The sequence below is a fragment of the Apteryx rowi genome, unplaced genomic scaffold, assembly GCF_003343035.1.
Source record: "Apteryx rowi isolate R43461 unplaced genomic scaffold, aptRow1 scaffold_262, whole genome shotgun sequence".
NCBI classification, from domain to species: Eukaryota; Metazoa; Chordata; class Aves; order Apterygiformes; family Apterygidae; genus Apteryx; species Apteryx rowi.
Genome location: NW_020448997.1, coordinates 804,848 through 817,348, shown reverse-complemented (window position 1 = coordinate 817,348; position 12,501 = coordinate 804,848). Strand labels below are relative to the sequence as shown.

The following is a 12,501-nucleotide window of genomic DNA, read 5'->3' as shown; positions in this document are numbered from 1 at the left end:
GATGCTGTATGTTAACACTGGCTGAATTTTTAAGACCTTTCCTTTAGTAACTTTATTTAAATGATAATTTCTAGTGAATTAATGTTACTTATGCTAAAACCAGCATGAAATCTATAACAGAACTAGATAACCTGTACAGTAAGGAGCTTTGTTCTGTTTCTGTGCTTTTTGATAACAGTTTATGTATCTCCTTCTGTTTTCAGAAATGTTTCACCACTTGCACAGTATTTTTATATGAAAAGCCCTAAATTGTAGGGATGTGTGGTTATGGCTTTAGGTGTATATCTTTTAACACTTTGATATTTTTATGTAAGTAAATATCTTTTAAGTATGTTCTTTTCCACATTATTCTAAAGTACTTTTCTGTTTGACAGTATGTTAATCCAGCCTTTGAACGGATGATGGGATATCATAAGGGAGAGCTTATTGGCAAGGAACTTACTGAACTACCAAAAAGCGATAAAAACCRTGCAGATCTGTTAGACACTATCAATACATTTATTAAAAAAGGAAAGGTAAGTAAATTATAAAATAAAGCTGTGCAAAATTTAGGTTTCTAATCTGCTTTATTTGTAATGCTGTAGGGTTAAAAACAGAAGATGGTACTTTCATGAGTTGCATATATATGACCAGAATTCTGCTCCTCTGATGTCTTAGGACCAGAATAACCCATTCCTCAGACCAGCGCCTACAAATTTCTTTAGCTTTTGCTTTTAGGGTCTGATTGAACCTCTCAACCCATTTGTTGGTTTAAGATTAATATAGGGAAGTTTTCTGTGCTTCTGTTTTGGTGAGAGCACATGGCTCTTTTGGTAGTTGGAACATACTGTTTGTCCCTCAGTCAGTCTCTCAAGTAGCGTCATCATCCAAGCAAAAGGTTTAACAGTTCTGTCGTAACTGTGGAACCTTCACTCACTGCATGCTCAAAGCAACGTGTGACAATCTGTTGTGACCAAAATATATCAGCACCCAGTGCGGTTTCTTTTTCTAACTGTGGTTAGAATATCTGTGGACTCCTGTGGTGGCGGGCCATCTGAACATGACAATGAGGCTATATGTTCCTGGCCATACATCCCCCTGGTACATGGAACAGGCTCTTGTCCTGTCTCCCATGGGTTGCAGAAGTACCTCTAGTCCTTCCCTGCCCCCTTCTGCATCACAAWCTGTGGGGCATTCTTCAGTCTTTGAGTCACTTTCAGCAATGGCCTGAGCTTTTGGGAGCCATTGCCTCCAGTTTGCAGGTTCACCTTGGTTCATTAGCAGTACCTGCAGGCCACTCTTGCTTTGCTTCTTATTGCTATAGGCTGCCCACCTGCTAGCATTGCCTGCTTAGTGGCCCTCTGCTTCCTCTGCACTGGGAGGTAGTGGTCTCAATCTTTGGCTGCAACAGAGATGAGAGAGCTGATCTTCCATCCAGTTCCCTACTTCATCCTACTCTGCTGTCAAGTAGTTCCCCCCTTAAAATCTCTCTTCTTTGAGGCGATAAGGGAAGGGAAGCCTTCTGGTTTCTCTTCCTTCCTTTTCCAATCCGTATCTGAGTATAGTCTTGTATTTCTGCATCAGTGGACTGCTTAATGCTGGTGCATATATGGCCCCCAGTTAGTTTTTAGTCCTCTTTATGTTTTCCTGTAGCAGTGGGAATGGAAAGGAAATGAATGGCTGGATAGACAAACAGGCATTTTCATGGGAAAACAGGATAAAAAAATGCCATAAAGAAATGGTTGCTTCCATGTGCTAGTCTAGAGAGCCTTGAATATCCAAGGTCATTGGAAAACAGTCATGGGGTGAAACAGATTGTTGGTTACCTGAGGTTCTGTAGGTCAACAGCTTCTGAAAACCTAGCATGCATATCACTAGAGGGACCGCTGACTTCAGAGCTGTATGGTGCTCAAGCAGAGCTCCATATGTATGGTGCTTACAGTTTGGATTTACCAGTACCAGAGAGATATTCTCTGGAACTGTTGTAGACACCACTGCTTATTGTGGTACCTAGCAAAAATGTTTGTAACCCCTTGAAATAGATGATTCCTAAAATTCCTTGTAAAAATTGTGAACTCTCTAACAAGAGAAACATATGAAACAATTTTACATTGTCCTTAGGTATGTAAAATGTCTGTTAAAGATGATACTCTATATTAATAAATTTTACACTATTAAAAAAATTAAAACTGTGAAATAGACTGTTTAATAATAAATGAATGTTTGACTGCAAGCTAAGTATTCTTAAATGCTGTCTCTGTTATGTTTGTTTGCTTAGGAATGGCAAGGGGTTTACCATGCAAGAAGAAAATCGGGAGACAGTATCCAGCAGCATGTGAAGATAACACCCGTGATTGGTCAAGGAGGGTAACTAACTTGCCCAGAATATAGTTGCTTTCTCGTTTTTAGATTCTTCTCTCTTCTTTTCCCACCTGTGAGTTTGGCATGAACCCCCATGTATTTAGTAGCAGGGTGATCATATAACTACTGACTATAAAGAATATAGACAGAATAAGTGATGTTCAGAAGGTCATGCTTTTTGCTGATGTTTGTCTGTTTCAGTGTTGTCATATGCTGGCTAAAAGAACTGTGTATAAAACCATAACAATGAATAGTGTCACTACTCCAGATACCTACAAATTGAAGTTTAGGTTCATGTTACCATGCCTTATTTATGCAGTTATTCTCCATTATCCAAACTGTTACTAAGTCAGTTGGAAATATCAGCAGCTGGGTGATTCTCTTGTTTGTATGTGTGCTTGTATGCGCTTGCACCTTTACAGTGTATTATATGCATATGGCCAAATTCTACTCCCAGATGTGCAGGTGAATTCCTGCAGGAGGAAAAGAACCAAGTATCCTGGGACAAAAACATACAACATTGAAGGAGTGCTTGTTGCTTAGTAGTCTGTTTGGTTTTGGTTTTGATATCTGGTTTCGTAAAGGCATCAAGAACTCTGCTTTAGGAAAATAACAGTATATCTTCTCTCATAAACATTTGCTGTGGTAACAATTGATTATTTCTATTGCTAGGAAAATAAGACACTTTGTGTCGCTCAAAAGGCTGCGTTGTACCAATGAAAACAACAAACAGGTATTGTATTTCTTTCATGTCATAAATTTCATCATTTTTATTCTTAGTAAACTGATATTTTTTTGTTTTAGAAATTAATATCACATCCTCTTGGGAAAATAATGAAATTCTCATTGTTTGAGCAAGCAAGAAAGCTTTTGCATTTGCTTCAAGCTCAGCTTTTTGCTAGTGACTTACTCTTCTTTTGTAGGACTGGTGAGTGGAGGAAAAAAGGTTTTTATTCTCTGGAGCATGGATATGACAGTTCAGTCTGTGATATTGTGGAGCAGCATAGACCATAGTTTGGAGGCAGCTTAGGGGCTTTTTTCTAGAGCTACTCCTGTTGCAAGTCTGAACTGCCATACTTATGTCTAATAATGACCAATGTTCAGCTGTCACAAGGTTTGCCAATATGTGGTTCTTGAATAATTTAAGCATAGCATTCATGGAGGATTTGAGACATCACATGCTCAACAGAACGTGTGTGTTGTGGAGGAGTGTAATCTAAGCCACCCTCAGCCATGGGAGGAAGTATACCAGCAGTAGCTGTTGACCCTGTTGTCTATGGTCCAGGCACATCTTCACCCAAGCAATGGGTCCTGCAGTGAATCTGGTGGTGTGGGGAGCTGTTTGTTTTGATATCCTCCTTGGCCACTCCCTTTGTAAGTGTCTCTGCATAAACTCATTGTATCTCATGTTTTGCCTCAAGAATACTGTACATGGCCTGGAGTCAGGAAGTTTGGACTTCTCTGAGCAAAGGAGTGAAATCTATCTTTAGCCTGTGGTCTGTAGGAATGAGAGACAGAAAGTAAGGAGCATAGGAAGTAGCTGGCAACATTTTAGACTGAGCATGTGTTTGGGAAACATCATACATTTCCATGTATCTTGTTTTATCTAGAATTTTAAATGTGCTTTTATTCATGATGTGGAGAAGGACATTTGTGCTTAAAATGTATTTAGGTGGTCACTTCTTTCTTTAGGTGCCCCTTCTTCAGTATATTAATCCTATCCATATTAATACATCATTGGAAAAATTCTACTATTGGAAGAAGTTAATAGGTGGTGTTCTGTAAAATTTGAATCTGTTAGTTGAAACCACACCCCTTGCACAAACTTTAATGGGAGCGGACAGTAACAAATCAAGGGAGACAGCTGCACAACTTCCAAGAGAAATTTGAAGCTCTATCACTGAAAAGAGAGCTCAATATACATTAAATTGACCTCAGCTTTGGACTAAAAACATACATTGGTGGTAAAGTATCATTTACAGTAGCAGGTTGTTAAATATGCTCAGCCTAGCTCATGGGAGATTTTTGAAACAAAAGAAGTGCTAAAGTTGTATGTATTTCTTTTTAGTTCATTAATAAAACATAATCTTTGATTTTGCTCTGTTTGCAGCTGCTTTGATGTTGATTTGACAGTGAGATACTATTTGATAATGATTTTTTTCTATAATACACACCCAGCTGAAGGACTGGTACAGGGAAGCATAGATGTGATACTGTTAATGCAAGATAGGCAGTACAAAACAATTACAAACTTGCAGCCATATGTAAAAAGCAGCAGTAGGAATATAGATAAAAGTTCCTTTGTTTTCTGTTTTTCATCTTCCAGTTCATTGATCTGCCAAAGCAAGTAAGTTTAAGAATAACATTTTACTTAGGAAATTGAGTATAAGACCAGATTCATATTCTCTATATTACTAGCCCCATCCATTCATGGTTTTTAGTATTGGTCCATGAATGGTTATTGGTAAATAAAGCCCTGATGGAACGGGTTTATAGGCAGGCCTGAGGAGCTTTACACATCTGGAGAGCCCAGGGACCTTTAAAGGGTTTTGAACTCTTAGAGATCTGTGTAAGGATCTACCACAAAGATTAAAGACCACAGCCTAATGGAAAACGTAATCTGTGGAGATTTAAGGTCCATAGGGGAAAAATCAAGGTGAATCCAACAGAACTAGATAATTATTCTTTTTCACTTTTCTGATGGAAGTCTCTCCTTCTTGTTGTAGGGTATCAGGTGCTCTGTTGCTGCAAAGAGAATTCTAACAGTGTCTTGTTTTGTTTTGTTTTTTTAATTTTAGATAGGGTGGTGATAGTGATGTATAATAATACCTATATTATATTCATAATACTTAAAATTATTTTTGTAGCAGTAATACTTTGATGAAATTAATCCTGTTCAGCCTTTAGACTCTGCAGTTTTGCACCCTCTGGTGGCAAAGAGTGGTTCAACCAAAGAGAAAGCACAACTCTTAAGAAACTGCTCCAAGCTCAAACTAAAATTTGCATGAAGACCTCTGCAGCAGTTAGTGAGGCAGACTGAAAATCCATAAAAAGCTTGATGAAAAGGGAGAATTATTGCCAATTATTGAATTAATATTAATATAATGGCTCCTGGGATTTTATTTGATTATTTGATATAAATTTTAATTCAGTCATTTTTATGGTACCCCTTATATTTGTAATTTTCAGTATACTACATTTTCCAATGTAGTGCACCGTCCTCTTGGAAAAGTTGTCAGGGAAAGGAAGAGGTATGTCTGGGGTTGTGTAGGCTTTCTGCATTCATGATATGGAGAGGAATGTTTTTAGGGATTGAGAGATTAGACAGTTGCTAGCACTCTGTCTTCAGTTAGAGACAGCTGAGATGATAAAACCATAGGTGTAGCTTTTGCTGAGATGGAGCCATTTTCTCTTTCCTCTGCTCCTAATGCAGTGGAGATGTGCTGCGCTGGGTTAAAATGAGACTTTATCAAAGGATAAAATAGATTAAAGTCTCAAATGTAGGCAAGCCCATCGCTGGCACTTCTGYTGTTTGGTTTCGGAGCTAGTAACCTATCCCATCTATTCATTTAGACCCCTCAGAAGTCATTCTCAGACTCTGCTGGAAGGCAGTCCCTTGCTTTCATCTGCCGTTTTATATCAGTACATTCCTGAAAAAGGAACATCCCTCATCCTTTGTAATACAGCAGCTGTGCAAGTTGATAATGTGCCTGCAGGCACTGCAGATTGCTTAGGGTGCGACAGGGCACAGCTTGACTTTTCCTTAAGGTGGAGCTTGAATAGGCCCAGTAGCTTGGGCTTGACTTGGCTTCCTTTCAGATGAGGGGACCCACACAGGCGTTGAGAGGTCAGCATTTGAGCTACAGCTTCTGGTGACCAGGAGGCCTCAGTTAGCCTGCTAGGAGCATCCATAGCATATAGTGCCAAGATTCTGCCTCTTGCAGAGCCGTTTTGTCCTATCCAGCTGGTGGTGTGGGTGCAGTTTGTGAAGCTTTCAGGCTGCCATTCCCTTCCTCTCTTCTCTCTGATAGATTGATACCTTGTGAGGTAAACACTGAGACTGGCCTAAATTCTTTCTTTTCCAACACTGCAATAAATAGTCAATGCTTGGGTTCGTTGAGATTCATGCTTTATGTAGGACATCCACCTGGCTCATGATCCCACAGCACAGTGCTGTCAGTTCACATATTTTTGCTTCAGCACGATGGCTTCCATGACCTTTTGTGCCAGACATGGTGCTCACCAGCCAGCTGCGTCTGCCAGGCGGGTGTGAGCCTGTGGCTCTGGGCAGCAGCTGTGCAGCGAGTACCTGCTGAGGGAGCCTGGCCCCTTGAAGCCTGCTGCAAGAACGCCCCTTCTGGCTTTAGCCTTGTGCTGTGGCCACCTGTTGCACGACCTTATGCAGTGGTGGGGGCACAGTCTCTTCATATCAATGCACTGAACAAAGCCTGTTTGCTGATAAAGTTAAGAGGGCTAAATGCACCAAAAGAGTAACATGGGAGAAGGGGAGGCAATATGTTTCCAAAATACCTAACTCAGAAGGGTAGCTGATGGTGATGGGTTTGTTGTCTTGCACACACTCTACTCCAGAAATGCTTGATCAGCCTCGACAATCCACTTGTGGTCATACCGAGTGATTAGCTCTGAAAAATACCATCAGAAATTTGAGTAAGTTGGTTCCAATATCAGCTCCTTCTTATGTAAAGCTGGAATAACTCCACTGGACAACTCCACAGTCATCATGACACTATTGTATAATGAACTCTATACATCTGTGGTCTTTATCGCCAAGAGAGTTGAAGATGAAATGGGACTTCAGTTCTAAAATAAGTCAGTTGTTGTGTTTAATCACATTTTAAAGAGATGGTGTTTTGCAATAAAACTCATAATTTTTTTTCTCTAGCCATATGGATGTCTTTAGCAGTGAAACAAAAGAGAGTGCTACATTTCTTAACACTTAAATATTTCTTTTTTTGCAGAACAAAAGCTATAAAAACCTCTTTTGTGGCAAATACAATACTTGTGGTGCTTTTTTCTGTCTATAGTTAAACCAGCTTTCTGTCTATAATTAAATCCAGCTTTTGTTGATTTTTTTTTAATTTTTCTTCTCAAAACAGTTTTTGGGGAAAATTGAGCCCATAAGGCAGTCAGGTATTTAATTAAATCCTAAAACCACACCTAAGTATTTGCAGCAGTAGAACTCTGTGCTAAAAAATTACTAGGTTTCTCTTCAAGCCAAAGATAATTCTTTATGGAAGGATTAGAAGAAATCGATGACTATATTTAGTTACAGGGCAATAAAAGCTGCCACAATTCGAATTTTGATCCAAATGCCTTGTGTTTCACTATGTCAACATAATCCTAAATGTCTTAGACTCAGCATTTAGGCACTGTGTGTAGACATATAAGCATCCTTATATTATTATGCATTGTTTCACATGAAATATTGTAGGCATGTTCTTTGTCATTACTGACAGTCTCCATAAGGGATATCACAGTACAGTTAGAAATCACTGTGTAGGAACCTTCATGGATTTCTGTACCAGATTTACTGCATACAAAAATTAAGCATGTTAGATTTATGCATGGAAAATAATACATCTGAGAATGTAGTAAGTGTTCCTACAGTGAAGATTTATGAATGGGAATTGACTTTTCATGTGACTAGTCCCATGTGCTGAAGCCTAGGTAATGATTAATGCTGCCTTTGTGAACTGGGACCTGGCAGGTTTGAGTCCAGTGTTTGCACATTCATAAACTTATAGCAGAGGTGATGTTTCTCCTTTTAAGAACATGTCAGTTCAAGTTTAACTGTGTAACTGCCCTCGTAGCTTACCTTATGTGGCTTTTTCAGGTCATGCCTACTGAAGGGATAAAAGAAGTATTCAGAACTGGAATGCAGTTTGTTTTATTTTTTTGATGGGGCACTTTAGAGAAATGAGTCAAGGTTTTCTGTCAGTCATACAGTAGAGAGAGAGAGAGAGAGAGAGAGAGAGAGAGAGAGACACATCTCCAAGCACTCTGAGAGAAGCTCTAGTTTGGGACCAGAGTGAGCAGTTCAGATGTCTTGTGTCAGTGTACCCTATATGATGAGCTTCCTCAGTATTACTCTGTTTGAGCCAGATGATTTCTTTGAGAGTTCTTGCAATTCCCTCTCTTTATGTGATTACAGGAGAGGTGTTCTAAGCTTTTAAAATTAGTTTTCTGTGGGAGAGTAGCTCCTTACCCTCCTGCAAACAAGATTTGTATGGAATATGAGTGCAGGATTTCCCCTTCCTTTTTTTTTTTTTTTTTTCTTTCTAATCATCATGTTAAAAGTTTGCCGCTCATGAATTTTGTTTTTTGTCTTTCCATTTTCTTCTCTTTTGTTTTCATTGTCTTCTCCTCCTTCCCCCAGTAGTGAAAAGGAAAAAAGTTGGGAGGGATGGAAGAATGATGGAAAAGAGAACTTGCATAATTCCTTTCTTTCCTTAATAATCCCCATTAGGACCCTTGCAGCATGTGGTGTCATATACTGATATGAGCATTAAGAGATAAATGCAGCCTTGCAGTACTCTCCCTTTAACTTGCAAGTTGCAATCATGACTTCATGTTTCCATGCAACCTCGTGCTTTGCTATAGGCATGTGATGAATTTGGTCAAAGGAACTAACTATCATAGATTAGGTGACTGTGCTGGATTCCTAAATTTCATGTTTAATGTAGACTGCATGAATATCTTTTAAGTGCAGTGCCAAATACAGAAGTTTATTCATCTGAAGTAAATGGTGTGTATACCTTCTCTAGTGACTATAGTGTAAAAAAAAAAAAAAAAAAAACCTTAGTCCTCTTCTTCTGTGGCTTTTTTAGCTATACCTAATTAGAGCATGAGGACCTGAAAGTTCTGTTCAGTTTTCTTATTTGAACAGAAGTACTTTTTGCAACCAAGTAACAAAGGAATGGGGTGAAGTGATTAACAGATATTAAAACTGTCACATATTGGACAGAATGTGCTGTTGTTTCTGAGCAGGTTGGAAACACAGAGAAGCATTTAACCTGTGTTCCTGGGGACCAAGCAATAGGTGTCAACTTTAAAGTGCTGGAAATGTCTTACCTAAATTCTATGAAATATTGAAATATGTATTCGTGGAGCTACCCAAGATGTTTCAGAAGCACAAAAAAAAAAGATTTTTTTATTTAACTTTTTCATTCATGGGGATGATTAAAAATCAGAATTAAAGAAGATCCCTCAGTTCTGATGGATTATACCTATCTCTATCCTCCAGTTGCTGGGGGGGGGGGTTCTGTTTTATGAGAACTGTCCAGTTTATCACAGATCCATGAGAGAATGTTTGTAAAATTGGCTTAAATAGGCTAAGAACTGTACAAAGGGCAAGAATGAATAACCTTTTAGAATCTTTTTTCTTTTTGCATTTTATTCCTGGAATCTTTTAGGTTTATTTAAGATTTGTCCTTAAAACATTATTTGAAAATGAATGTCATTTCTCCTACAGACACAGGCATTAAAAAGGAACTTAGTACATAAAAGCACTATTGTGTTTGTGATTTCCTGCATTGTATGTCTGTTTACTTTCATATTAGTCCTCTATATCTAATTACACCTAAAGAAGAGTTTACCAATTTTTTTTAAATAACGGAACAGGAAATGTTGAATAAGAATGGTGTTGAATTTTGCCCTTTTAAAATCTTTTTGTATTATTTTTCCTTACATATGTTTTTTTTTTACTCTTGATGCGTCTTCAGCTCTACAAGAGCCACTGTGATGAGAAGTATACAGGAGACAATTCTCAGTCAGGTCAGAATATTATCATTTACCTTCACGTACTTGCATGCTTAAAACAGTGGCAACAGTTTCTTTGTTGGTATTAATTCTCTCTTCACTGTCGAGTCAAGTCTGTGGTCCAAAAAGATGGCCTGTGACTGATGCCAGCTGCTCTAATGATGCACCATGAATTGGGTTTGTAAAATTAATATTTCCATCTACTGTGCAGAGCTCTTGCCCGGCGTTCAGAGTTAAGATGCATTGCCCTTGGTTGTATTAAAACACTGTGTCTTTTCCCACAGCTGGTGTAAATTGGTATCCCTTACTGCTTGAAATAAATGTGGAACTGTACTGATTCATGCCAGCAGAAGATCTGCCACAGTGTTTCCAAGTTTAGGACATGTCAGCAGGACTTATTAGTCTGGGCTCAGCATGGGGCTAAGATACCGGTGTAGTATCCAGGCCACAGCTAGCTCATGTCCAGTCAGTGCTGAGCATGATGGAGTTGTTGCTGTGTGTCTGCACCACCCTCTGTATCCCAGGCAGGTTTGCTTACTTGCAGACAGCACATTTGAGCTCTCAGTCAAAAGCTATCTGCAGAAGTTACTAAATGTTTTGAGTATAAGGGGATAATCACTTTCTCCAATGCTGTGTACTGTTTGGAATATCACTTTTCCCTGAGGAAGGAGGTATAAAAGGCCATTTTTGAGCTTTTAATGGTCTTCTATTGATCTAAGCTAGATGCAGCATTGCTGCCTTACTCTGAGTGAATAGTTTCTCATTCCTGTTACCCTTTAGCACCTGAAGCCCTTCCCACGCTGAAACAGTGGGCATGTTGCTGCACATTGTCAGCCAGCTTCTGATTTTCACATGGAAGAACATAACATATCAAAGCGTGTGGGAAGTGACCTCTTGACATTTCCTACTTTTTAAATGAAGTAGCGTAAGAGTATGTAAAAGCACTGGAGAGCTTAGTGGTGCAAAAGTATAATGGGGGTCAGGGGAGAGACAATATATGCAATTTGCTATTCTCATTACCTTCATTGCCATTAGAACTGATCCATGCTGTGTTGAACTGTTTGCTTGCTCCTGTGCTTCTGTAATAAATGCTATCCTTCTTTCTCACTGTTTCTTTCCTGGTTGTGGAGTCTGCAGACAGGGGAAGGTGGGAATGCCTGTGAATCAAATTGCAGAACACTGGAATAGAACTGTTATTAGTTTACTGATGTCTTTTACAGATTACATGAGGCATTTAGATTCAGTCGTTATTGTGACAGATTTCAGCAAGACTAGGAAGCCACATGACTTGACGTCATGTTGATGACTGTGGTACACTGAAAACGGGCAACTTTATCTCATTAAAGTCACATGGCTGTGGTATTGGCTATGCTGCAAGAATAAATGCCTAGAACCATCTAAAGGCATATGCCAGTATGTTATGAGGGTAGTACGGTGATCCACGTGTATCCTGCTGTTTGTGATGATGTGTTTCACAACACATCTGGATGGGGAGACATTTCACTCACCGAGAAAAGGATAAATTTTTACATAAGTTTTTAAGAGAAATCTGCAACTAAAACTGTAGCCTGGCATAGAGTAGCTTTTATGCACCTGTGTCTCTCTAGGTGGCACTAGCAAAGCTTCCAACTCGCTAGTTGGTATTTAACATGTAAGGAGTATCTTGTCTGCTACCACCCTGCAGCTGTGTTTATGTCCAAGGGTTCACTCTCCCTCAAGTGCCTTATGTTAAACTCTTGCGTATGTTAACACAGGAGAGGGGTTTAAAAGAGGAGACCTACCAAATAAATGAACAAAATAATAAAATAATTTAGCATGTATTAGCTATGGCTAGCTCTTCAGTGAATAAACCTACATGATAGTTGCAACAAGCACCAAAAGTGCAACAGAGGAAAATGCTTTCAGTTTCTCCAGTATGGTATAAAGTGAAACAAAAAGACCCAAACTTACTTGTAAATTCTTGGTAAAGAAAGTAATTCTTAACACAGAAACTGTATTTCAATCATTTTTAAGATTGATATATTTTTAATTCTGGAGCATTGGATGAAATTTAATTTTGTTAAAGACACATCACATAAAATTTATCTTATAACATGGATATGTAGCTCTGTCCTTATGTTGAGGATATCGGTTTTATGATGTTTCTGACTCTTCACATAATCACAGAATCACAGAATCGCTGAGGTTGGAAGGGACCTCTGGAGATCATCTAGTCCAACCCCCCTGCTCAAGCAGGGTCACCTAGAGCACATTGCACAGGATTGCATCAAGGCGCGTTTTGAATATCTCCAGAGAAGGAGACTCCACAACCTCTCGGGGCAACCTGTTCCAGTGCTCTGTCACCCTCACAGTGAAAAAGTTTTTCCTCATGTTCAGATGGAA

The 12,501-nt window shown here is 39.0% G+C and overlaps 1 protein-coding gene across 6 annotated transcripts in view; it reads left to right on the top strand.

Annotated features, from left to right (window-relative positions):
- PDE8B (phosphodiesterase 8B) overlaps positions 1-12,501 on the top strand; it is a 91,986-nt gene that overhangs the window by 56,738 nt on the left and 22,747 nt on the right. For 4 of the 6 annotated variants that reach the window (XM_026067762.1, XM_026067761.1, XM_026067764.1 and 1 more), the window contains 4 exons: positions 375-515; positions 2,258-2,346; positions 3,013-3,073; positions 10,083-10,134. In XM_026067762.1, the coding sequence (XP_025923547.1) occupies positions 375-515; positions 2,258-2,346; positions 3,013-3,073; positions 10,083-10,134 (343 nt within the window). The remainder of the gene's footprint in view (positions 1-374; positions 516-2,257; positions 2,347-3,012; positions 3,074-10,082; positions 10,135-12,501) is intronic. The other 2 variants (XM_026067763.1, XM_026067765.1) reach the window with 2 other exon arrangements.